Source organism: Chrysemys picta, chromosome 2 (genome assembly GCF_011386835.1).
Source record: "Chrysemys picta bellii isolate R12L10 chromosome 2, ASM1138683v2, whole genome shotgun sequence".
Taxonomy (NCBI): domain Eukaryota; kingdom Metazoa; phylum Chordata; order Testudines; family Emydidae; genus Chrysemys; species Chrysemys picta.
Window position 1 is genome coordinate 163219454 of NC_088792.1, and position 27627 is coordinate 163247080.

General features: G+C 50.0%; 1 protein-coding gene across 20 annotated transcripts in view; it reads left to right on the top strand.

Annotated features, from left to right (window-relative positions):
* The window catches only part of TACC1 (transforming acidic coiled-coil containing protein 1), an 87755-nt gene that overhangs the window by 18512 nt on the left and 41616 nt on the right, over window positions 1-27627 (top strand). For 15 of the 20 annotated variants that reach the window (XM_065584698.1, XM_065584696.1, XM_065584699.1 and 12 more), the window contains one exon: window positions 20752-20867. Coding sequence is in view for 8 of the 20 variants with exons in the window: in XM_065584694.1 (XP_065440766.1) it covers window positions 20752-20867 (116 nt within the window). In the remaining 12 variants the exon portion in view is untranslated. Of the gene's footprint in view, window positions 1-8185; window positions 8606-18632; window positions 19785-20751; window positions 20868-27627 lie in introns of those variants that run through there. The other 5 variants (XM_065584704.1, XM_065584692.1, XM_065584689.1 and 2 more) reach the window with 5 other exon arrangements.

Below are 27627 nucleotides of genomic sequence, written 5' to 3' on the forward strand. Positions count from 1 at the left end.
GCCTTGTCAGTATTTAGCAATTACTGAACTAGTATAAAGCTAAGAGTAAGGGAAGCAGATAGTCCAAGGGACTAAGGATGGGAGATGGAACCTTCTACCTCCATTAATATGTCCAGATCAGTTGTGATAAAGAGTCCTTGTTACCATCTGATGTCTCATGTTGGCAATCTCAATGGCTGCATAGCCCTTGGAGAATAATCTCTGCCTCTCTTAGGCATTCCCTCCATATGGAGGCAGTTGGTAGTGAAAGGGAAGCCATGCATCCCATGGTGCCATTTGTGATAGCTCAGGGTTTCTCACTGGGTCTGCGAGTCATGTCCAGGGCCATCGGCCTGGCTGATCAACTCCTCCCTCTCCCTCCCAGCGCCTACTGCACGCCACGGCACAGCTGTTCAGCGGCATGCAGGAGGCGCCGAGAGGGAGGAGCAGGGACGGGGCACACTGGGGAGGGGGGGGGCGGAAAGAAGTGGGGCAGAGGTGGGAAGGGGTGGCGGGAAGAGGGGGCCAAAGTGTTAAACTCAGTCACCTTCATTTGAAAAGCCATCCTCAGGAGCCCTCTAGTGGTTATTGCTTCTAACGTTCCCAATAGATACACTGAAAAGTAGCTTAAAAAGTGGGGCTTTGGGGAAAGGGGTGGAGTGGGGGCTTGGCCTGGGGCTGAGAGTGGGGCTGGGGGTCTGCAAAAATTTTTAAATCAAAATGGGGGTCCTCAGGTTGCTAAAGTTTGAGAACTGCTGTGACAGCTGAAATGCACCACAGCATTGTACCTAGAAAACAGCTGTGGCTTCTATTTGCCATTTTCTCTGCAGCCAGAAATTATCATCAAAGAAATAGATGCAGAGGTCACGTCACACGCAGAATAGTCATTCCCTTTTAGAGATCTTGGCTGGCAAACGTCAGATATTTGCGAAAGCAGCATCCCATCCTATTGGGACGGGGCGAGGGTTAGATATGGATGCCCCTGAACACAGCTGTCAGCATAGCAGGAACAGCACTCCCCTCCTGCACTCCTTTACAGAATTCCTCAGGGCTTCGTCAGAGCTGCTTGCCCCTGCACATTTCCTAGCAACGGCAAAATGTTATGGAACTATGGTTACAACACAACTCCGCTCTTGAGGAGGTGCTTAGTAATAGGCCTAATTATAGGCTGAAAGGACCAGGGTAGAAAATTTTGGGTAAGGATCTAAAACGCAGGAATGGACTGTGCAGAGGTTTAGACTGTTGTGCTTAGAACATAGGTTGTTTGAGAGTTTCGGTGATGGGATTTGCCTGTAGCTCAGGATGCCAGTCTGGTGCAGGGAGGAAATGAATGAAAGGCATTCCAGCCTGGAAGCAGTTGGGTGCCCTAGGTGTGGCCAGGGGCCGCAAGCCACGGGGGGCGGCCTGCCAGTCACCGTGAGGGTGGCAGGCAGGTGGCTTTCGGCGGCGCGCCTGCGGGAGGTCCGCCGGTCCCGTGGCTTTGGCGGCAAGTCGGCGGCAGGTACGCCGAAGGCGTGGGACCGGCGGACCTCCTGCAGGCATGCCGCTGAAAGCCACCTGACTGCTGTGCTTGGGGCGGCAAAATACATAGAGCCGCCTCTGGGAGTGGCGATTTGTTGCTCTTAGACATCTTGGGCAGTTATCCACCCCCAAACGCCCCCAGCTGGCAGTCTCAGCGGAGAGTTCCTGCAGCCTGAGCTTCCATCTCACTCCCCAAGGTGGTCCATCAAGGTCAGGCACCGGCAGCGCGGTGGTGAAGCTGGTACCGCTCTTGCCTGGATAAATGGAGGAATTCACTCTCCGGGGTTGCCAAACCAGCGCTTTTCACTTTAAATTAAACTCACTCTGAGAAGGGAGTTCTGCGGTGATTGCAGTTGCTTTGAGCTTTCTGACTGGTGTAAATTATCCAGTTAGATAAAGGTTCTCAAAGCAGGAAATCATACACGAGTGTTGAAGCCTTTCCCCTCACACCCATTGGCTAGTGCTGGCTATACCGTAAGAGGAATAACTTGTTCCTCTCATGTACTCTGCATCCCAGACATGCCTGTAGCGATCGTTATAGTGGGTGGCGGGAAGAGGGGGCCAAAGTGTTAAACTCAGTCACCTTCATTTGAAAAGCCATCCTCAGGAGCCCTCTAGTGGTTATTGCTTCTAACGTTCCCAATAGATACACTGAAAAGTAGCTTAAAAAATTAAGTATGGGGAACAAACAGGAAGAACTAGAAATACTAGTGAATAATAACAATTACAACATAATTGACTTTACAGAAACTTGGTGGGATAATTCATATGTCTGGTGTATTGGTATAGAAGGGCATAGGCGCTGACCCCGGAGCACCCATGGGGAATAAATGGTGGGTGCTGAGCACCCACCAGCAACCCCACTATCAGCTTCCCCCACCCCCTCAGCACCTCTGCCCATTGGCGGGCCCCGCGGATCAGTGCTTCCGCCTCCCGTCCACCACGAACAGGGAGGCGCAAGGATGTGGCGCGCTCGGGGGAGGGGGGTGGAACTGGGTGGGAAGAGGTGGGGCAGGGTGGGGCGGGAAGAGGCGGGGCAGGGTGGGGCTTTGGGGGAAGGGATGGAGTGGGGGCGAAGCCAGGGGTCAAGCACCCCCCGGCACTTTGAAAAATTGGCGCCTGTGGGGATATACAGCTTGTTCAGGAAGGACAGGCAGGGAAAAAATGGAGGAGATATTGTTTTGTATATCAAAGATGTAAACTCTTGCCCTGAGGTTGAGATAGGAGTGGGATGCAGACCTGCTGAAAGGGTAAAAGACAAGGGTGATATCATGGTAGATGTCTTCTATAGACCACCTAACCAGGAAGCAAAGGTGGTTGGGGCTTTTTTTTTAAACTGTCAAAATAATCCAAAACACAGGATTTGGTGGTGATGAGGGAATTCAACTGCCCAGACCTCTGATGGGAAAATAATACAGCAGAGCCCAGATTATCCAACAAGTTTGTGCAATGCATTGGAGACAGTAGTTAAGGGAAATGCTGTTCTAGATTAGATTCTGACAAACAGGGAGGAACTGGTTGAGAATTTGAAGGCAGAAGGCAGCATGGGTGAAATGATCATGAAATGAGAAGAGTTCATGATTCTAAGGAATGGTAGGAGGGAAAACAATGGACTTGAAGAAGGCAGACTTTAGCAAACTCATAGAATTGGTAGGTAAGTTTCCATGGGAAGCAAGTCTAAGGCGATACGTAAAAGTCAACGTGGATTTGTCAAGAACAAATCTTGTCAAGCCAGCCTAATACCCTTCTTTGACAGGGTAACAAGCCTTGTGGATGGAGGGACGGGGGAGCAGTAGATGTGATATATCTTGACTTTTTAGTAAAGCTTTTGATACTGCCTCACATGACCTTCTCATAAACAAACTAGAGAAATATAGCCTAGACGAACCAACTATAAGGTTGGTACACAACTGGTTTGAAAAGCACACTGAGAGAGTAGTCGGTTCAGAGATTCAAAATCAAGCTGGAAAGACATGTCGAGTGGGCTCCCACACGGATCTGTCCTTGGTCTGGTTCTATTCAATATCTTCATAAATGTTTGGTTAATGGCATAGAGTACACTCATAATGTTTGTGGATGATACCAAGTTGGAAGGGGTTGCAAGTGCTTTGTAGGACAGGATTAGAATTCAAAATGATTTGGACAAACTGGAGAACTGGTCTGAAATAAACAGAATGAAATTCAGTAAAGACAAATGCAAAGTACTACACGTAGGAAGTAATAATCAACTGCACAAAAACAAAATTGAAAATGACTGCTTAGGAAGGAGTACTGCAGAAAAGGATCTGTGGATTATAGTGGATCACAAATTAAACCTGAGTCAACAATATAATACAGTTGCAAAAAAAGCAAACATCATTCTGGGATGTATTAGCAAGAACGTTGTAAGCAAGACACAAGAAGTAATTCTTCCACTCTACTTAGCACTGATAGGGCCTCAAGTAGAGTTTTGTGTCCAGTTCAGGAAAGAAGTGGACAAACTGAAGAATGTCCAGAGGAGAGCAACAACAATTATTAGAGCTCTAGAAAACATGATCTACGAGGAATGATGGAAAGAAATGGGTTTATTTAGTCTGGAAAGAGAAGATTGAGCAGGGGGGAAGACATGATCATAGTCTTCAAGTACATAAAAGGTTGTTATAAAGAGGAGGATGATAAATTGTTCTCCTTATCCACTGAGGATAGGTCAAGAAGCAATGGGCTTAAATTGCAGCAAGGGAGGTTTAGGTTGGACATTAGGAAAAACCTCCTAACTGTCAGGGTGGTTAAGCACTGGAATAAATTGCCTAGGGAGGCTGTGGAATCTCCGTCATTGTAGATTTTTAAGAGCAGGTTAGACAAACACCTGTCAGGGATGGTCTAGATAATACTTAGTCCTGCCTCAGTGCAGGGGACTGGATTAGATGACCTCTCGAGGTCTCTTACAGTCCTACATTTCTGTGATTCCTCCATCCTTCACGACAAAGCCCATGTTACCAGTAGCCTATCCAATGTGGACTGGATTTGCAGGATGCTGGTAAGAACAACAGGACTGATGAAGCTGTTGAAGAATTATTCCCTTTCCAGGATGAACCAAAACACAGCAAAGACCTCAATCTATCCTAGCCTGTTGGACTCTTCTAGCGCCTTCTTGCCTTCTGCCCAGCAAACAGTGGCAGAATGCTTCCATATGTTACACAGGGGGGTCATTTCACCCACATCTGGGGTGGGTCACAGCAGTTGTTTAATGTCAACAGCACCTCAGGGCAGGAAGTGAGGATTGCTGGGGGTAAATTAGCAATGCATCTGAGCTGGAATTTTTCCACGCCATTGGGACTGATATCCCTGCTCTTACACAATAGAAAATGGGATCTTCGGGACAGCAGGTGGGCAGGACCCTAGTTTTACATCTCTGAAAGCACCAAGGCAGGGCACAGCCTCACAGGGCACAGTGCTCCTTGCTGAATCACCAAAACATTGTTCTTCTTGCAGCTCCTAGGAGTTCTTTTGAGGTCTCCCATCCAAGCAGTGACCCAGCCCAACCTCATCTACCGTGTAAGAGTATCAGAACACACAGTAATTTCACTGCAGGCTATGAACCAATGGCCATCTCTCGTTTCCTGACTTTTTAACCTTTCCCTCCCTTAAGTCATATCTCTTTATTCCCCTGATTTTCTTTGTCTTATTCCTTCTCCCCTTCCTGCTTGCAGAATGTTTTCCATGAGATACATTTGTGGTCTTTTTTTCCATCTTTATTCTTGTTTCCTAGTAGCCTTCTGAATCTTTCCATTACTCACTCTTTCCTAGGTCCATGCTGCTTATCTAGACTAGGCAGATTGTCAGTGAAAGAACTATATTAAGCCTTTCCTTAAATTTTCTCTCTACCATCTGTAGGTGAGTGGCAGACAGGAGTTATCCAACATTCATCTCTTTGGTGTCGCAACAGAAGTCAGGAAATTTTGTTATGAAACCTTCTATGTAACTGTCTATCCAGTGCTTTCTATAGCACCTGTCACTTGAATAGCTTTTTCCTCCTGTGAATAATTCTCTTCTAAGACCATTCCCAAAGGTTTGCTTTTTTTGCAATGGAGCGATAAAGACCATGTTTATTTACATGCTTTTAATAAATGATTCTACTATGATAAAGGTACCCATTTTAAAACAGAAAAAAACCCCGCCTGATGATAAATACAGGAACATGGCACAAAAATCCAGCCTTTTCCTGTTTGTTCTGTGAAGCCCCTCACCCACTGTAAAGTAAATATATCCTCACACAACTGTTTAAATTGAATGGTTTGAATGTACACCTCTACCCCGATATAACGTGACCCGATATAACACAAATTCGGATATAACGTGGTAAAGCAGTGCTCCAGGGGGCGGGCCTGCGCACTCTGGCAGATCAAAGCAAGTTTGATATAACGCGCTTTCACCTATAACGCGGTAAGATTTTTTGGCTCCCGAGGACAGCGTTATATAGGGGTAGAGGTGTATTGTGCACCTTGGGTGATTTATGTAATAACCAGTTATGGACGAATATTTTTTTCATAGATTCTAGGACTGGAAGGGACCTCGAGAGGTCATCGAGTCTAGTCCCCTGCCCTCATGGCAGGACCAAATACTGTCTTGATCTAAAGCATCTCCGATCCCCTCAGTGCTATAACCTGCTGTGTCCTGAGTTTCACCTTTGGCCATATGTTGGTTCTCTGTTCTTTCGGTTCTATATCTGAAACTGGCAAGTCAGTACTATCAAAAGCCATTATCGGAGCCAAGGACTGGCCAGGGAACAGAGTCCAAATCTGGTCTGCAACTGTCTGAGAACTGAGTTTAGGAGTCTCACCCAGTGTTCCCTCTAATTTTTCCCACCCATGTGCAGAATGAATTTTCTTATGTGCACCAATAGGGAGGTGATGTGTGTCACCTCCCTGTTGGTGCACATAACAAAATTCATGTGGTGGGGGTGGGGCAGAGGATTGAGGTGTGTGGGGGGGGAGGAGTGAGGGCTCGGGGGGGGGGCAGGGATGGGGGGCTTAGGGATGGGGCAGAGGTTTGGGGTGCAGGGGGGTGAGGACTCTGACTGGTGGTGCAGGGGCCGGGGTTGAGGGTTTGGAGTGCAGGCTGCTTGGGGGCTACGGTGTGGAGAGAGGACTCCCCCCAGCTCTCTCTCCCTGCAGCAGCACCTGGGCTGGGAGGGGGAGAGCTGCCTCTTCCCGGGCTGCAGCATATCCATGCCCAGGGCTGGGTTGGGGCCGGGGGGAGGGGCGTCTCTCCCCTAGCCGGGGCAAGTCCAGGGCAGGTCCATGCTGGGGCCGGTGGGGAGAGGCGCAGCAGGTCCATGCTGGGATCAGCAGGGAGAGGCGCCTCTCCCCGCCGCAGCCCTGAGCCCCTGCGCGGAGCTTAGTAGGCAGCTGCGCTGCTGTGCAGCTTAGGCGGAACTTAGGTCTCACCTCTGCAGCTGTCATAAATCTATTGAACGCTATGGACTAGTACATTGGCACCACACTTACAATTGGCAGTCTCAGCTGTGGGGTCATTGGGGCTCAGCTAATGGGTCCTTTCAGGTCCCCACTGATCTGAATGGCAGAGCATTGGAGGAAGCCTGCCTGGTAAACGTGCGGCCAGTGCTGGCAGCTCCCACACCAACAATCCTCCCAGAATCAAAGCAACCCGTCGCTGATTTCTCATGTGCTCTCCCCATTCAGCCCTGCTGCTTAGATGAAGGACTCCTTTCATCAGCATTTAAATGACAGCAGCTCAGCTCTGACCTCGTGTCAGGTCTCTGGTTTGACTGCATGGTACCCAAATCCCCTGCACCTACTGGGAAAATCAGAGACTTTTGTTCCCCATTATCCACAGATAACAGCATCACCATAGCAACAGCTGTGCTGGCATCTGGGCTGCACCAGCACCTGCAGGTGGGTGGGGTTAGGCAGAGGATCAGATGCAGTGTCCAGTATCCCTCCGGAGCTCAGAAATCCCAAATCAGCCCCCCACAATCCTGAGATAAAATGTTGGGGGTCTGTTTGTTTACCTCCTGCTGTTGGAGCCATCAGGGGTCATGTTTTCAGGTTTCTCTCTGCAACCAGGAAGGCTAGAAACGTACTTTATTTTTTAAAGGAAGGCTGACGTTCTCGTGTTCTCCCTGTGAATTCGGGCGCTGGGGCTGCTAGGAAAATGCCTACTCTCAGGAGACTCCTGGGAGCTGGCAACACTGACATCTCAGATAAGGAAATGGGAAAAGGCCCTTCTTGGGATTTTGTGAAACAACAGCGCACGTTTTGAGGTCTCTTGGCCAGGCTCCCATCTACAGAGAGCTTCCCTTTGTGTGCTTGGAGCTCTCCAGGGTAAGGGACAACTCATCAGTTTAGGGCCAGGGAAATGTCACCGTATCTGACCTCCCCCGCAGGTTACTGGGCCAGTTCGGTGCACTGGAGAAGCCCCTTCCTGTTCCTGACCGAGGGGGCTGCGGTGAAAGCAATCTCTAAGCCCAACCACTTGCCCTTGAACGCGCTGGGCTCCTGATGGGCAAGCGAGGGAAGAGGCCGACACCCCCTGTATCTGCCCTGATCTGGAGGGGCCGGCTCTAGTGTGAGAGAGGAATTCCCTCCGGCCTGGGCCTCTGCACCCAGACCACCAGCAAAAGGGCCCTGCAGTGCTGCCAGCAGCATTTCGTGAGTTGCTGACGTTTTTGTTTTGTCCTCACTAGAGCTGAACTTCTGTGAAAAGTGCAGAGCGAATCCAGGGAAACCTGGCATGGGTGAGCAGCCCCTGGCTGAAGAGTGGTGAGTGTGGGGCCAGGGCTGCCACGTGAACGGTGTCTGTTCATCCTTGACATGGAGAGGCCATAGGAAATATGCTCACATGCTGGCATCACCCTCAGATCGGAGACCGGGCACATTGTGGAAATGGGGCCATTGACTGAGGATAAAGCCGCTGTCTGTGTGGGCAGCCTCAGTGCGGAGCCTGGCTGCACATAGAGGAGGAAACATCTGAGCTCAGTAGCAGGGATTTCATTAGCAAGGCTCGGTCTCTGGGGTGTGCTGCTGCTACGGAGGCAAAACATCTTCCTGGAGAGCCAGGCTATCGTGGGGTGGAGCTGGAGCTAATGCTGGTGCAGAGCACCAAGGTAAGGTCTTTGCACCATTGAAATCCCGCTTAGGCCCTCAGCATAGGGTTTAAGTGTCACATGGCCCTTCTATACCGGAATGAGCTTCACCCGTAGTGAACTGCCCCCATGATGTTCTGGAGTTCACCCCAGCTCTGTGCATACCCCGGTTACGCCTACGCAGTGAACTGCAGCCCACGGCAGCACGTCTCGGGGCTCGCGCTGTGGCACGAAACGTAACTGTGGGGATGTTTGGACTCTGAAGCCTAGTGACAGGGCTGAGCTTCAGAGCCCAAGCCGTCACGTCTACACAGTTGATTTTAGTGCTATTGTGCAAGCCCCACAAGCCTGGGTGTGTCAGCCCAGGTTCTGGGATTCACTGCCGCGGACTGTGGAGACGAACCCACCCCAGTCTCCCTGCTCCGCTTAGGCACATTTTCCAGGGCAGAGCAGAGCCTTTTCAGTTGTCTAAACTGGTAATTTTCTGAACCGGACTCCTAAGAGTTAACTTTGATCATGTAACTTCTTGTGCAGGAGAAGTTCCTAAAGTTCCCTGACCCAAACCATGGGCTCTGGGATTGTTCAGCCTTTGTGCAGAAAACCAGGAGGTTTATATAGTTGTTTATTGGTAATGAAGTGTATTATATAAAGTGGAGTTTCTGCAATTGCCAGTTGGGCATTAATCACAGCTGGAGAAAATTCAGTACAATGCAACCAATTAACTGAAGGCTGCAAAGGAACAGAACTGTTAAAATGAAATCGTTCTTAGTCAGCTGAACAGCTGAAGGAGAAAAAGGAAAATCTGATGACAAGTACAAATGATGGCCATGGACCACTGGCCATGCGTGCACCAGAAACTAATCCACTGACGACTTACAGTGCATCTCCTAAAAAAGATCAAAACAAGACGTACACCTTCCTAGAGCTGGCACACCGGGACCAAAATACATATTCCAGACACGCTCCTTTCTCCAACCCAGGGCATCTCGGGTTAAACTATGACAAACACTGGTCATGCTGGGTCGGCTTTTAGACTTGCATTTCCAGCTGCCTTCCTGGAGGAAGAAGACTGCAGCAATCAGGAAAATGCAGCAGTTGCTGAAGGAAATAATGTCCTGTGGCCTGACCCTTGCTCCATGAGTAACCTTATTCATTCACGCAGCCCCACTGAGCACAGCAGAATGTCTGCTTCAATGAGGGCTACCTTTGGCCATGCAAGTTTGCAGGGCTAGACCCACAGGCTGGAAATGTGGCAAAGCGGTGTGTGCATTACACACTGCACGGTGAGGTACCTGCTCCTGGCTAGGGAGCAGGGGCCGCTGAAGAAATGATATCATGATGATGATTATTTTACTGTCCTGCACAGAGTGTTCATAGGCTGCCAGCTGCGGAAGGATTTGAGGAATGCAAAGCTCTGGAGCCTGATTCTTGAGTGTGGCGCTGCTGGAGGGAACTGGGAGGATCACCCCAATGTAAGGAAGGGGGTTTCCCGGCCTGCGTTGAGTCTCTGGAGAGGCTCTTACGCCATCACTATCCCTGAAGAAAGGAGTGTGGGCATAGCTTTCCTCAGATGCCAGAAAGTATCATCATGTCACTATATCAACCCATGGTACGCCCTCCCCTGGAATATTGCCTGCAGTTCTGGTCGACCCAACTCAGAAAAAATGTATTCGAATTGGAAAAAGTACAGAGAAGGGCAACAAAAATTATTAGGGAATGGAACAGCTTCTGTATGAGGAGAGATGAAAAAGACTGGGGCTGTTCAACTTAGAAAAGAGATGACTAAGGGGGGATATGATAGAGGTCCATAAAATCATAGATGGTTTGGAGAAAGAGAAGAAGGAAGTGTTATTTACCCCTTCACCTAACACAAGAACCAGGAGTCACCCAATGAAATTAACAGGCAGCAGGTTTAAAACAAACACAAGGAAGTCCTACACCCAACACATAGTCAACCTGTGGAACTCATTGCCAGGGGATGTTGTGAAGGCCAAAAGTATAACTGGGTTCAAAAAGGAATTAGATACGTTCCTGGAGGATAGGTCCATCAATGAAAATAAGCCAAGAACGTCAGGAACACAACCCCACGCTCTGGGTGTCCCTAAACCTCTGACTGCAAGAAGCTGGGACTGCACAATAGGGGATGATCACTTGATAATTGCCCTGTTCTGTTCATTCCCTCTGAAGCATCTGGCACCTGCCACTATCGGAAGACAGGACACTGGGCTAGATAGATCATCGGTCTGACCCAATATAGCCGTTTTTTATGTCATTTTTGGTGACTGGCATCCTGCATAACCAAGAGACTATTTTAACACATGCCAGGGGACCTGTCTGGAGTGGGAGCAGTGTAAGTGTGAGTGTTGTTCCACCTTTGCACGCAGCCCCCCCGGACCCGTTGTCTGTGCTGTGTGCTGCTTGGCAATAGCTGGAGCTTTGGCCCCTATTTGTAACAGGCTTTATTTCATGTTTGTAAAATTCAGCGACGGATTTGCCCCCGCAGCAGTCCAGGAACCTTAACCTGGAGCCTTGCCCACTGCCCAGGGTCCAACTGAGGATCCTATTTGGGGTCGGGAAGGAATTTTCCTCCAGGTCAGATTGGCAGAGACCCTGGGAGTTTTTCACCTTCCTCTGCAGCACGGAGCACGAGGCACCTGTAGGTTTAAACTCGTGTAAATGGTGGATTCTCTGTAACTTGATGTCTTTAAATAATGATTTGAGGTATTCAGTTACTCAGCCAGAGGTTATGGGTCTACTACAGGAGTGGGTGGACAAGGTTGTGTGGCCTGCGACATGCACGAGGTCAGACTAGATGATCATGAATGGTCCCTTGTGATCTTAGGGTCTATGAGTCTTTGAGCAGCCACCTCCAGGGAAGAGAAAAGACCCATTCTCCATGCTCCATTCCTTGGCTTCGCTGCTATCACTGTGTAGTGGAATGTTAAACTGTACTGTACTGTTCAGCCACTAGGTGGTGCTCTGTGTAAAATACCTTATTTTAGCTCACTTCCATTTAAAAGAAAAGAGGTGGACAAATTGGAGAGAGTCCAGAGAACAGCAGCAAAAATAAGAGGTTTAGAAAACGTGACCCGTGAAGAAAGGTTGAAAAAACTGAACATGTTTAGTCTAGAGAAGAGAGAGGTTTTTTGGGGGGGGAGGGGGCTATGAAAATCTTCAAATGTGTAAAAAAGTTATCAAGAGGACGGTGATCAATTGTTCTCCATGTTCACTGAGGGTAAGACAAGAAATAATTGTTATAGTTTGCAGCAAAGGAGATTTAAGTTGGATATTAGGAACATCTTTCTAACTCTAAGGATAATTAAGCAGTGGAACAGGTTACCGAGGGAGGTTGTGGAATCCCCGTCAGATTAGACAGACACCTGTCAGGGATGGTCTAGGTTTACTTGGTCCTGCCTCAGCGCCGGGATGGCCTCTGGAGGTCCCTTCCAGCCCTATGATTCTATGAAAACAGAGAAACTTTTCCTGCTAGAAAAGCCAGAGCAAGGTACAAATTTAGAGATGATTTCCGAGCCTTTTGGTACGTGCAGCTGCTGTCACAGAACAAAGGATTCATGCCCTGCATTGTGCGCTCTCCACTTCCTTCCCGAAAGCAGCTAGAATGGAGTCTGCACAAATGCTGCAAAAGCAGTGATCAACAGGGACACAAAATTTGCTGGAGTAGTAAGAGGCTGGATGATCCTGCAAGCAAAAGGATTGCAGGTGCGTTGAGATAGGAAAGATAGGCTTGTGTCCCTGAGCAGGTTAATAAGGTCACTAGTGACATTTCAGGGGAGACTGGCTGGCTGGTGAAGAGACATTGAGCCTTTTCACCTCCGAATTACTGGTCCCAATCCAAATTCATCACAGTCTGAATGCTGTTTGGCAGCCAGTCGGTGGATGCACTCCTGCTCCATCACCCAGCCACCGCCATAACCATTGGAAAGATCAGATGGGGCCATCATCATGGTCTCTTTTGGCCTGCAAATCTGTGCATGAAGAACTGGAACTAAGTAGTCCCACTGTTGGTAGACTTAGCAGAGGGGCTGATGGCTGAATGGGCCATGGAGACCATTTCCCTCTTGCCTGCAGAGACGGGATCCTTCTTGTTTAGGGTAGAGCGGTGTGAATGAAGCTGCTTTGCTGATGCCCACGTGGCACCTGTGTCAAGACAGAGATGCTCTCCAAGGCATTCAGGCTGTCGCCTTTCTCACTTGCAAAATACAAAAGGGAAAAAATGCATTTTGCTTATTTAGTTGGAGCAGTGATGTGTTGGGTTTTTAAACATAACCCACTGTAGAACGAGGGGAGCAAGCTGAGGCTGGGAAGAGGACTGAGAGGGGCTTCCTCCCGCAAGTACTGCCGTCCGGAAGTAGCATCTCAAAAGCACTTGGAAACCAGGCAGGAGCACAAAATGCAGGACAGACTCTAAAATAACCCTCCCTCTGGAGCCACTGATCTGCACAGTCATCTCTGAACATGCTCCAGATGTAGGGATTCATTTGCAATTCGTGAACGCTGCTTCTGGAGCTCACTGTGTGCTGATGGGAGTTTGCAAGGCTGCCCCTTTGGAGACTGGTGTTAACTGGTGTTGAGCACTTTAAAGAAAGGTCTCAGGAAGGGATAGGGCAGAGCCAGCCAAGTCTGGTTAAAGTACATGATAACAGGATGCAAGCTGCATGCGTTGACGTTCAGTTCAGACTGACCTTTAAAACCAAACAGGTCGGTCCGTGAAATATTTATGCTTTTCTGCCTCCATTAAAGCGGACACCAAATGATAGCCTTGCAAACACTGATGTAGTAGCAGCGACGTTGTAATTACATTTTCAGTGACCAGATTCACAGGGCACCTGGGGGGGCAATGGAGCTCTCAGTGTTCGTAATGTGGAAGGAACACATGAGTTGTTCTAACAGTAATTGGTGAAGCAAAGCGCCGAGTGAGGAGGCTGTGAACAGAGAGAGCCAGGGAGCTGAGCTTTAAATAGATGGATATTAAACCTCCGCAGAGCTTTGCTGCTGTGTGGAAACAGCCTCTGGTTTTTATACTTTCATTTAAAAGTAATAATAAAGCTAGCCAGGAGAGTCATTTGTTTGCGAGTCCCAGCAGGGCCCAGGAACTGCTGAATCAGAGTGACTATGATCAGAATCTTCTGCCCTGCATTGCCAGGGGCTCTGGTACATCACAAAGCCAACAGGACACTTCATGGCTCATTCTCACATAAGAACAGAAGGCTCTGGCCTTGGCTACACTGGCGCTGTACAGCGCTGCAACTTGCTGTGCTCAGGGGTGTGAAAACGCCCCCCCCCCGAGCGCAGCGAGTACAGCGCTGTAAAGCACCAGTGTAATCAGCGCCTGCAGCGCTGCATGCTCGCTCACAGCGCTGCAAGCTATTCTCCTCGGAGAGGTGGAGTACTTACAACGCTGCGAGAGAGCTTTCGCAGCGCTGGTGGCACAACTACACTCACGCTTCACAGCGCTGCTGCAGCAGCGCTGGGAAGTCCTGAGTGTAGCCAAGGCCTCAGGCACAGTCTGATCTCTGCTTCAGTCCTGAAGATCTTCCCTTCAGAAAATAGTGGAGGACAAACTCTGGAGGGCAGGGCACCTTGGATGGTGTGATGCGGGAGTGTGTCTATGAAGTGGAGAGCTCCAGATGGAGGCACTGAGTGACCCCGGGTGCAGACTTGGGCTGTGTAATCCTAGGCTATACAGCACTAATACTGCCATGTGTTTGTACAGCGCCTAGCGCACTGGGGCCCTTGTCCAGGAGCTTACTGCATTACAGTGAATACAATCACTGATGCTGCTCAATGGGCAGACCAGGCACAGGCTGCAAACTGCCTGTGCCCCCTCGGATCTCGTCATGGGCTCAGTGGCTTGTGGAAGACACCTTTTAAACCGGCGGATTCGCTCTTCTCTTTGCTGTGGGGAATCACACCTGCTGATGGTGCTGAGCAACATTTGGCAGTTGGTGATGCATGTCAAAATCCGGTTTCCTCCTAGCTGTGTGCTCTTTCACTTGGGTGTTGCTCTGTGTATGCCAGCATTATTGACAGGCTGAGTTGGTTTGGTTTTTTTTCTTAATTGTCTATCATAAATAAATGGCAAGTGGATGCTGACTCTGCTCTTAAACCATCCCTGGTATCTTCACGCCCTCAGGCACTGAATGTACAAAGCTTGTCCACCTGCCTGATGTCTCTTACAGTGCCTCTGAAGCATTACAGTTTGGTTTCACCACCCCCATCCCTGCCTGCTTCCTCTCCTGTGGATGACGAGAGGCTCCTTTCTTGGCAGTACTGATTGTGCAGCCTTCACAATTGAAGGATGCTGTTAATTTCCTCCTTCTGATTGGCTCACGTGTCTCTGATCCCCGTCCAACAAGTGGAGGTTTATAGAAATTTGCTGAGCCAGATACTTCCTCTTTGCAGCAGAGATGGACTTGTGTTCCTACTGCCGACAGCCCGGCCATCTTTACTTCTTCATTGTTTGCATTGTCATTTTTCTCAGCAGAGCCACTGGCAAAAATCGAGTTGCCATGTTCTATTTTTAAATGCAGCAATGCAGTCACACTAGCTAGATCCTTGGGTAAACAGTGATTCAGGGGAGGCAGTGTTCAGATATAGTGTGCAGCACTACAGGACTGACTAATGCAACATCATCACATCTCTCAAAATCAGCTTCTGTAAAGATCTTCCCCAAAATCCAGCTTGTACTCTGCAGCCCAGAACTTCACACACTGCAGGGGAAAACAACTGATTTTGGTGCCGATTACAACCAGCCAGCAGGGAGGATGGTATTGTCATTAAAGCGTAGTGTTGGGAGTCAGGATGCTTAGGTTCTATTCTTGAGTCTGCCGGTGATTTCCTGTCTGACCTTGAACAAGTCACTTAACTCCTCTGGTATGTCTACACTCAGGCAGCATGCGGAGTACAGACACTGCACGCTCAGCTAGCAAGGCTATAAATAGCTGTGTAGATGGGGAGCCACATAGGGTGACCAGACAGCAATTGTGAAAAATCGGGACGGGGTGGGGGGTAATAGGAACCTATATAAGGAAAAACACCCCAAAATCGGGACTGTCCCTATAAAATTGGGACATCTGGCCACAGCTTAGGCCAGGCGAGTGCCCTACACACCTGAACCCGCAGGGTACGTACCCTACACAGCTCTCTACACATCCAAGCAGCGCCTCCCACTCTACCCTGCAATTATTAGCAGTGGAATGTCCCACTGCCTCAGCTTTCCCTGTGGCCTGTAGTAGCACAGGTAGTGCCTGTAACTACACACCGCCCCAAGTGCCGCTGGAGCCTCAGTTTCCTCATCTGTGAAGAGAGGATAATGACACGGTCCTACATCACAGGAGTGTTGGGAGGGTGAATTTCGTAGGGCTCAAGTGTCCCATGGGAGGCTGTGTGGCCCAGTGGACAGGGCACTGGACTGGGAGTCAGGAGACCTGGTTCTATTTCTGGCCCTGCTGCATGATCTTGAACAAGTTCCTTCATCTCTGTTCCCCCGCCCATCCTTTGCCTGTCTTGTATATTTAGAGTGTAAACTCTTCAGGGCAGGGACAGTCTTTTACTCTATGTTCGCAGAGTGCCTAGCACAATGGGGCTGCATTAGGGACGTTATTTGACAGTTCTGCACAATGGGGATTCCAGCACCTTCCTTTGAACATCTGATGCTGGCCAGCGTTAGAGACAGTCACTAGACTAGACAGACCACTGGTCTGATTTGGTATCACCTATGCTGTGGTATCTGGTATTCCTATGCTCATGTGAAAGCATTCCTAACTATTGCAATTAGCTGCTAATTTACAGAATAGTTGCACGCTATCTGTGATCCTGGCCTGTCACATGCAGACTATGTAGAATTTGTTCAAGGCCAGTATTACTTCTGTGCATTGCACTGAGCTGAGTTTCACAGCTTTTGTTCCAATTGTCATCCCTTTGCCCGAAATGTTTCTGGAAGTGGTGGGGGAAGAAGGTGGATGAGTCAACTCTGAAACACAAACCTTTCCTCCAAGGTAATGCAAAGATTTCACCCCGCAGCTTGGATCTTCATCTGCAAACATTCTGCTCTGGAAGGCTGAGATTGTCCTAGCGGCAATTGACTCAAAGCTGATAATGCCAGCATTTGTAACAAACCTGCTGCCAAATTCCTGTGTATTCCACCCTGGCACTTTGTGAATCTGGGAGGTGTCAGGAACCTGTAGGGTGACCAGATAGCAAGTGTGAAAAATCGGGACAGAGGGTGGGGGGTAATAGGTCCCTATATAAGAAAAAGCCACCAAAATCGGGACTGTCCCTATAAAATCGGGACATCTGGTCACTCTAGGAACCTGGTCCACTTCTCGCTGATGTGTGGGAAGTAATGAACTCAGGACAGTCGGTCTAAGCTCTGATGATTCTTAGAGCCTGATCCCACTTTATGGGAAGATTCCCAAGGGACTGCTTCAGAGGCATTTGTTTAGCTAGTGTTTACTGGCTCAGCTTATTTTCGCAGGGAATTTGGTCACATCCCAAGGCGAGGCTGAGATCTCTTTAAAAACACCTTTCTTTAATAAATAAATGGTTTGCCCTGGGAAGGCTCCTCCAGGGAGGTTTTAAAAGCCTCAAATATCAACCCCAGCTAATGGAGCCAGAATTTCCCTGGAAAGTGTCTAGGGCAGGGGTTTGCCCCAGTTACTGTTCAGATACCACTGCCCAGCTCCCTGCTCTACCCACATGCTGGTGACCTTTCGGATGGAGTGGGGACAGTGTCTGCTTTCTGAAGAGGTGGTACAGTGCATGCTTGTGGTTTGGATAGTAAGACCACAAGGCTGTTCCTTCTGCATGGGCAGAGCACAGAACCTTAGAAATAGCCCGTGGCCAATATACCCTTTTCTCTTTGTTTGGCCAACAGGTGCAGGCCTGGGGCTGTGCTCAGGTATATGGCTGAGGGTCAGCACCCCATGTAAGCTTGCAAGCCCAGAGACGGCTGCCAGGCTGACCTCGCCTCTACTACTATTCCCAATGACTAGGCATGCACAAGGAGGGAGACAGTATCTGTCTGGGGGCTGGCAAGAGGACGGGGGGATTAATTCTGCTCTTCAGATATCAAAGACATCTTCACCTCTTTTAAGTGGGCCACTCTAACACTCCTGCGCAGCAGAGCCGTATTTTCTTTGGCATGTCGGAGAGACGCAGGGCTTGCTGAGGACCTATGCCCGCTGAGGATCTCTAGTTGTTATGCTGCCCAAAGGTGGTTAAAATGCCAGTCAGGTCTCAAAAAAACAGGGAGGTCCCACATTGGAGCAGGACATGCAGCCACAGTGGCTGTACCAGGCCCAGAGGTCTGTGCTGCCTCTGGGATGGGAAACCTCATGCCCTGCAGAAGGTGGGGCGTGGGGACTCCTGTCCAGGAGAGTGGCCTCCTGAAAGTCAGGTGTGCTGTTTGTCCACAGTGTCTATGGGTCTGGGTAGAGGAGGAAACTCCCTTGCCCACGAGTGCACCGTGTTTGCTGTGTTGGCAGTTATTGGCAGGGTCTCTTGGCTCATCGAGTCCCTCCTGCTGCATCGTGGCAGGATACAGATACTGCCCGGGGGTGAGTCCCCTGAGCCAGGCTGGCGTAAATGAGGCATACTTCAGCGGAGTTAGAGTGGTGCGAGCGAGAGGAGAGTCCCGCTCCTTGGGACCAATCCTCCTCTGCCTCTGTGCACTCTGTCTACCACCATTGCAACATGGGTGCCAAATGCTATCAGAGCGGAACGGTCGCATTTTACACCCCACGCGTGGGGCGAGGCCAGGGGGAATTGGGCCCCTGGTGTTCAGCCAGGCTCTAGGAGCGGCGTGCGGGAGACATTCAGAAGCAGTCACATGCTTGTGGTCGGCATTACCCTATCTCTGCAGGACTGTAGCGGTCCCCCCGTGGGCAGTGCCCGTGTGAACTGCTCTGAGCAGCAGCCCCTAAGCAGCAAACATGCCGCATGGTGAAAAGAGAACCGGGAAGCCCAGCTGCTCCCCCACTCCCATCAGAAATGCAGAGGAGCTGATGTTTAACCAGTCAGCCAGCTCACTTCAGAAACGCCCGCTCAACAAGAAGGCAAGAGAAACCCCAGCGAAAGCAGAAGAGAAAGCAAGGGGGGGGGGGAAGGGGGCGGGAATGAAAGTTCATCTCAACGACTGCATGAAAAAATACAAGGCAGCTCCATCGGGTGCAGCATCTTTGTGTCTGACCCCCCTGGGTACCGAGATAAATAGAGCCACTGTGAGAGGAGCCTGAGATTCCTCGAAGTGCACTGGGGGGGAGGGGGGGGGGTCTCTGTGTGCAGCTATAATTTACCTGAAAGAGCTGGGGTCCTAAGGAGATCTGGGCTATAGCGAGTGAGAGGGAGGATAAATAGTGACCGAATCCAAGGCAGTGATTACTCACTCCCAGAGCGGATGCTCTGTTGCTATGGCATGGGTGGGGGGAGTTACTTTGAATTCGCCTCTCCCCTTGGTGTTTTTAACTTAGCAAGCCTGAAGTCTGCTCACTTCACCCCGCAAATCGGTCACAACCAGTCTCCAAGCAGCAGGGGAAATAAGCTTCCCGTGTGACAAGGATGGGAGGCGCAGAGCCAGGCGCCCTCCCTGCCAGCGAGAGTAGTACAGTCCGAGGGGGAGGCTCTTTGGAGAATGTACAGTCTGTGATCTGGCAGCCAGCTGATTCTAGCATTCAGGGGGCTTAGATGGAGCGAAGACGGCTGAGGTGGAGGAGCAGGTTCTGCTGACAAGGGTTTGTGCAGCGCCTTGGAAATCTGGGACAAATCGCTCCTTTCTGTTGTTTGGAAGTGCAAGTCAGCGCTGCTGTTTAAGTTTCGGCGACAGGAGCGTGCAGCATCTGGAAGAGTCTCCGCAGCTCTGCAGGCAGCCTGCCCCAGAGGAAGCTGCCGAGAGCGGGGATCCGATGGTTCACTTTTAACCACATCCGTGCCTCAGCTAGAAATATTTACAGGCGTTTGTCACCGTTTCCCTCCATTTTGAAAAGAATCCCCTGGCAGCCGGAGCTGGGAAAACTGCTCTCATGGCGTTTAGCCCCTGGCAGATCCTCTCCCCAGTCCAGTGGGCCAAGTGGACGTGGTCTGCTGTGCGAGGGGGGGGTGTTGGAGACGGTGAGGATGGTGAGGTAGAGCGAGAGATAGAGGAGGACGACTCACAGGCAGAGACCAAATCATTGAGTTTCAGGCAAGTATGCAGCATCCCTGCTTTGCTAGGACTCAGCCTTTGAACTTGTCACAGTCCCATTAATCTCCAGTCCCTGCTGACTTGCACGTGTAATGGCATTCAGAGCACGATGCATCCTTCCAGGGACAAAATGCTCTGCTGTGGCTCGGTGAAGTCCCATGTACTGCGTCTGCCCTGCTTGTCAGCTTCTCCCTTAAGAGCTTGTTGGCTATTCAGTGCATTGAATGTTCATCATTTGCATCTGCCTTTGCTAATTCGGCCCTTCCCTTCAGCTCCCTAGACGGTGTGTAGTGTTAGCGTTATTAATTCCCAGCCCCCTGGGACCTGCGCTCCTTTTCGGAAACGTTCAGCTTCGTGGATTTCAGGCACCCTTTTTAATCCCACAGAGATGCAGCAATCGTAGGGGAAGGGAGTTGTGGCAGAGCAGTCCGGCAGGCCCCAGCAGCTGCTCTGACATGGTGCTCTCTGGTCTCAGTGCAAATGCTAGCAGACATGAAACACATAGGTAGAGGCTTGTTTTCTGAACTGCCCAACATCCAGAGCAGCTGAAGCTTTAGAGGAAGGGGCTCCAATCGGAGGTGCCATGTCCCAGGGGTCACTGACCCATGCTGAGATAGCCAGTGTGTGTTTTCACATAAAAACAATCTGTGCGCAAGGTACCAAAGTGTAATGGTGCAATGTGACTAATCTCTGATAGATGGGCATCTGGGGGAGGGAGGCTGGAAGGGAAGTTTCAAGGGGAATTGACTGTAACATGGTTTCACCTCCTCTACCTTTTCCATTCGTTGCCATGGTGTGTTGGGAATGAATCACTCCAGCCACGGGATGTCATCTGCAGATCGGTTGATTTGCTGGTCGGCCTGGGAGCTGGAATCCAGTCTGGTTGGATATTTAGGGAACGTATGTGAAGCATTTCGGAGCTAGCCTTGAAAGTGGTAATTCTTCATTCTTTTCCCCTCCTTGGCAGCTCGGATTCCGAAGGCAATTTTGAGACCCCTGAAGCAGAAACTCCAATCCGGTCACCTGTAAAGGAGATCTGTGACCCATCGCTGGGATTGGATGCAGCCGAGGCCAGGACCCAAGGTAAAGAGATGCCATGAATCTTCTGATCTCATTTTATTCTGCTTTGGATGCAGAAAAGGGGTTGGGGCTGGGGAGGGGAAGTTGTTCTCTTGAATAATGCTTGCCAGGTGTTTGCAGTTCCTGGGCTGGATAGTTTAAATTCAGATGCTCCAGGCTATGCACCTGCTGCAAAGGGCCATTTTAAGTTGAGTGAAATGTTGATTTATTGAACAGTTTTGAGGGGCCAAGGGCTGCACTGACATGTGACAGAGTCAGTTCGATTTCCCAGCTCGTGCCCTCGTGGTGCGCAATTATAATCAGGCTGTTTTGCAATAGTTGGTCACACCCACCCGCTACCCCGGAGCGGAGATAAAGAGCAAGCGGGAATGTGGCAATATGGCGAAGATGTCTAGAGATCCGGTTTTGTGAGTTACCCCGAGGAGCTGAGGCTTTTTCCCATGGCACAATGGAGAGCACAGCATGCAGCCAGAAGCTGCTCAGTCTAATGGAAGGGAGCAAAGGGTATTTTCAGACTCTTCTTTTTCAAAGTGCCCTCCCTAACATCTTCCTGAAAACCCCGCCTGGGTAAATATGTCTCTTGTTGGCTTGGGGAGTCACTTGATAGTCAGCTGATTGATGGGTGCCATACAGCGGGCAGGCCCTTTGCCGTTTGCAATGGCACTACTCCGCCCCCTTTCACAGTAGTTGATGTGATGTTTCATCCCTCAACCCTTCCTCATTACCGTCTGCAGCTGAGATTTTGTTGCATGGGGAAAGGGGATTTTATAATCTCAGTGGCACGGTGCAGAGATGAACAGAAATTGACCTCTGGATACCCGGGACTGATTGAGTCACAAATTAAGTGGATTTGGGTGTCTCACTTTAGTTGCTCCTGGGCATTTGTCCTGGTAACAGAAGCACAGCTGGACAATCTGACATGATAGCCTGTGCATTGTAAGCCCAGATCTAGAATAATAGGTGATGGCTGAGGTGTATTGGCAGAGCTGGGGTGGGGTGTGGGGAATTAACACTGAAATAGAAGGGGCTCCGACCGGCCAGCATTGAAGGGCTTTGGCAGAGCTGTACAAGGAATCTCACGCTGTGCGGATGGTATTGCGTATAAACTGTGTGCAGAAGTAGTCAGAATCCACTGCTCTGACAGGAAACTGTAGGTTGAATATACTGCAAAAGAGTAACAGCCATGTTAGTTCTGAATGCCAGGAATCCTATCTGAATTTACCTCTGTTCAAATGCTGGCCCTAAAAGGGGTTGGAATGTGCATACCTCTCATGCACTAACGGTTTTTAATAGTTTTAGTTCTCCCCAGTATGGTCGCTGTTAAAATTTTAGAAACTTAAAATCTCTGATCCTCATTGTTTAAAAAACAGCCAGTGAGAGCTGCAGAGAACCAAGGGCTTCCTTGCCCAGTCAGGTTCTCCTGTCTCTATGGCTGCTATCAACCAGGATCCCATGATACAATGGTATCATAACTGCATCTCATTCCAGTCATCTGCTCTCTCCCACACACTGCTACCCTGCACTACTGGGTGCTAGCCAGCCCTGCTAGCCCTTCACACTCCCGGATCGAATTTCTAAGTGGAAATCAGGGTTAATACCTCCGTGAGACTTGGTGCTGTTGTCAAATCCCATGTCTACATCTGCTTCTTGTTGCAATGTGGTGGCTTTGTAAACCATGTGAAAGGCTATCTGTGAAAAGGATTCAGTGGGACCTTCCCCACACACCCCACTCATCCATCCAATCTGCAGGGCAGGTGATTGAATCATATCAGAGCATGGTGACTTGTAGATCTCCAAGGCCATATGTAGGAGGGTAGGAATGGCCCAGTGCAGTGTTTCTGGGTGAGAGGGTAGCTGGGGCCGCCTTCTTTCTGCTGTGAGTTTTTTCAGCAGTCTGCTTTCCAGACCGTGGGTCTCTTTGGGGGTGGGTTTTTGGTTCTTTGTTTGTTTTTGGGGGGAGGGAGGTTGTTAATAGGCCGCCATCCGCTTGCTGTACGTGGAAACCCTGAAGTGTAAACCAGACCAGGGTAAAGCCTTTGAGTTGACCAGCAAGTGGGACGCCAGCAACCACTTCCTCGCCGGGGGCGGCTTCACCCGTTTCGCTGACTGGCAGTTCATCCACCGTGCCCGGCTCAACTGCGTCCCGCTCAACGGAGCCGTCCGCCACGGGAACCGAGACAAGCGTTGCAGGAAGTGCGGCTACCCCAACGAGCTCCTGCCCCACGTCCTGTGCAGCTGCAAACCCCACTCCAGAGCCTGGCAGCTGCGCCACAATGCCATCCAGAACCGCCTGGTGAAAGCCATCGCGCCACGCCTGGGGGAGATCGCCGTGAACTGCACCATCCCCGGTACTGACAGCCAACTACAACCTGACGTGTCTGCACCAACGAGGCCCAGAAAAAGATCATCCTCGTCGACATCACGGTCTCCTCTGAGAACAGGACTCTGGCATTTTGCGAAGCCCGAGCTCGTAAGCTGGAAAAGTACGCCCCCCTGGCTGACACCCTGAGAGCGAAGGGCTATGAGGTGCAGATGGACTCCCTGATTGTCAGAGCCCTGGGCGCCTGGGACCCCTGCAACGAGCGTGTGCTGCAGACCTGCGGGATTGGTCAACGCTACGCACGTCTCATGCGGCGCCTCATGGTCTCAGATGCCATCCGATGGTCCAGGGACATCTACATCGAGCACATCACCGGCCCCCGACAGTACCAGGAGGCGTGAGCCAGAGTGACATCATTCTCCCACTACGAGAAAGGGACCAAGTGACCTTCTCCGTTGGATTATATGAACTGGAACCATAAACTCCCTGAACATTAAATCTCACCAAATGAGGGTCAATCCATCCTCATCATCATATCCACTCATTATACTCCACACCCGAACATAGCCACTTTATGAACTTCATACCCTCATATCTCAATGTCTGTACTTTGACCCATCAACCTTTTACTCCCAATCGGGGATATTGCAGATTATGTATTCCTCATGCCACTTTATCTTAAACCAAACTTTGCACCCTCGATAATCTGTATGCTATTCCCTGATAACCAGAAACTTCTATGCGCAAACTCTGTTCACAATTTTTTTTAACATCATCTTAATAGAATTTGGGACTAGACACTCTCACTGGGCACGTAGTGCTGGCTTGGTGACCTGATCTAGTCTCTGCCCTCCCTCACTCAACAAGGATTCATTGCCCTGGTGTTTAGCTCACAGGCGTTTGCTGATTGCTCAGTCTGATTATGCTGGGTTTGTAATTCACCTTCCTCGAGCTGCAGCTGGTTACCTCTGCTCCATTAGGTTGTTGTTTCAGGCAATGGGGCACTGTGACTGGTGGAAACATTCTAGGCTGTGACTCCGTCGAGCTCAAGAGTTGGAGCTGCTCCTTATTGTGATGTTCCCTGTACTCCGGCCCACCATCGGACCCCAGTACCCAGTGAATGCAGTCAGCGCTGGGGTCAGCAGCCAGGCCTTTTCAGTGGAGGGACCATCCATCATTAGTGACCCTGGTCTCCTGCTATTGCTGGGGCAGAGACCCTAGTGCTAGACTGGCAGCAGGTGCTGTTTGTTTGCCTCAGTGGAGAGGTCCGCGCACTCTTACCGCCAAGGGCTAGCAGCGCAATCCTTTGCTTTTTAGAAAAGCCAGAGGTTACTCCGTTTGTAGGCTGATGTTCTGGGGCGCAGAGGGTGGGATTTCTCAGGAGATTTTCTTTGCAAGGTTTCTGATCATCTCTGCAAAGACTCTGGCTCAAGGAAGCACATTGCACAAGGCCTCAGGGAGACACTTAAACATTTTAAATGTCTCAGAGAACAGCATTTTGCAACTGATTTTCCTGGGAAGCACTATTCCTAAAAACTACTGCCCGGGCCAAAATTCAGTGCACAAATGAACTGGCTCCTCATGGTATCCCGGACAAAGGCTGCAGTGTTCCTGGGCTGTACTGCAGGGCATGGGGCTGGGGCTGCTGAGAAGGGAGGGTAACCAGTTGCACTGTCTAGGAAGTGTTGTATTTATGCTCTCATTCACTGACCGCTGAATGTCCAGGGCGAGCTACATACCGGTGCTGCTGCTGATAAACAGGAGGGGTTTTGCCACTGGCTGCTAGAGCCAACTCCTCAAATTGCATGAGTGGCACATGGACCGAGGTCTTGTTGGAAGGTCACCTCGTACGGATGGCTCCTGGTGAGCTTGTCCCTTTCCGATAGACCACATCCCCAGGGCAGGATGCTGGGGAACCGATTTAGGACAAATGTAGTCTCTGTTGGGTTCAGCTGCTGCCAGCTGTGTCTGCCTCAGGCTCTAGATGAAATAGATCCATTAGAAAACATGAACCTCACCAGGATACACAGACCCAACTCCAGCCACGTGGACTTGGGTCTCTGGAGCTCTTGGCCAGGGAGCAATTTGGAACTGCTGATGGAGTGAGGCAGGCACAGGCCTGCGGTAATTCACGGCAGTGGTAGCAATCACCATCTCTCTCCGGATAAGCTCTTAGTATCACACTGAACATCGCAGCTGAAAAACAGTCAGTTAGGAGGCTCAATCCATTGCCCTCCAGCAAAGTTTCTTGAAACGATGGAGTGAGGTCACTCATGATGCATATACTATGCTCGGAAGGCTTCCTGGGATATAAGGCTACTGAACCTTGGCTAATGCATACATTAAACCCTCCTCATAACAATGCATCTTGGTTCCCCGGGAGGTTGGGAGGGCAGTGTACTTAGCACAGTCTGCACGCGAGCTGCCTGGCGCTCAAGAGCTGCGGTAGCTGTCATTGATACAATAATCAGGAGTCAATCCAGTTTAATCACTGCTTATCAGTGTTTAAACAACAGAGGTATCAGGGACAGCGAGATCAGGGTGCCAGGAGTGTTTGGGAAATGGCTGCTGTCTGGAGAAGGCTTCATGCACAGACATGCCACAGCCGTTCCCAGTGCTCAGATGGGTTAGTGGGACTAGAAACTCATTTATCCACGTAAAATTGTGATATCATCAGTATGTAGAAACAAAATTAGGTTACGAAACCTGTAAGGACAAAAGCACTGAATGGGGGAGGCCTGTTGCACAGACAGTCCAACTAGGGATAGATACACTGCACCCTGCATTGTCAGAGATACAGAACGTCCCACTCATCCGTCAGGCCAGGCCACTGGCTCATTCTCTCTTCCCACACAAAATCTTCTTAACTCTTTTCCTTTATCATCCAGGACTATAGAGACCCTAATTCTGCCCTACTCTCTCTAAAGACACCTCCTTCTTCTCTCCTACAGAGTTAGTTTTCACAAGGAATACAGCAGAAGGACTCAAAACAGATCCTGGATTGTAGCAGCTCTCACCAGCGTTTACTTTTGTTACCCGTGATTCAGGCTCACGTTATACTGTATATTAACTGCATTATCACTGGTTGGTTTGTAAAGCACCATTCACAAGTATCCTAATGCTTAACAGCAAAATTGACTTAAAACAGACCAGTGTCTGTTAAACAACAGTGAAAAACCAGCAGAGAAAAGTCTAGCTTTAAAAGTATGAGCTGAGTCTGCAGTCCAAATATGCTGGGCTTGCTCAGTGTCTGAGCACTGCCAAAGAAGAGGGACATGTGTGACACATGGAGCATACAAAGAATGAGTCAAATGTAAAGGCTATAGATAGTAAAGGGTTGTTCTCCTAGGCACTTGGCATGCAGGGTTGTGGGGAATCATTGCTGGTTCATTTGGCTGGAATGTGTAGAATAAAAAGGGAACAAGGTCTTTGCAGCATGTTGCTACTGCCAGTTTTTATTGACTCATTTGGAAATGTCAGAGGATGGGGTTTTGGGGCTGTGCTTGGGTTAGTCAGTAGTTGCATTTCATTCTCTAGACTAGCGAGTACTGTTGTTATTGTACGTGGGTATAAGGTGGCCACCACTGCAGTCCCCTCTATGTACGTTCTGTTCAAGGGAGTATAAAATAGGGAACCTGCTCACCAGTTCCACCCTGCAAACCAATTACCCTGACAGGACCAGCACTGCAGCCTTGCTAGGCATGTGCACAGCATTCATCACCCCCACAGCCGATCCTTTACATCAGCGTCTCCCAACGACCGGTCCATGGACTGGCACTGGTCTCTCTGACACCCTTTAGGAAGGCAGCCAGCGGGTCCCTGGTATCAAAAAGCTGGGGAAACCCTGCTTTACAAAATGCTTTACAGTTCTATATCCCCTTCCATCGGGGGGGAAAGGGGGGAGGAAGGGGGGCTTAAAGTGCTTTGCCAAACCCCAATGCATTAAGCCTCACTGCCCCAGTGAGCATAGGTGCTGGAAGTAGGGGTGCTGGGGGTGCGGCAGCACCCCCCAGCTTGAAGCGGTTTCCATCACACACAGGGTTTAGTTTGGTTCAATGGCTCTGAGCACCCCCACTGTACAAACTGTTCCAGCCCTTATGCCCGTGAGCTGGGGAGTATCAGGGGCTGCATTTTGCAGATGGTGAAGCTGAGGCTCTGAGTGTGGAAGTGAATTGCCAGAGGTCACGGAGGAAGTCAGTGGCAGAACTGGAGATAAACTGCAGGGGCCCAGTTCTCCACTGCCCAGCACCTTGTGCAGTGGTTTGTACCAGTGCAATGAGCACATGGTATGGTTTCATGTCAGAATGGCAACATGTTTGCCACCAGTTTCCAAGGTGCAGGGCAGTGGAGAGTCCGGCCCCACATCTCCTGGATTTCAGCTCTGTGCCTCAATCCCAAGACTAGCCTTTCTCCCTAGCCGTGGGTCTGACTGCCGCAGGAGGG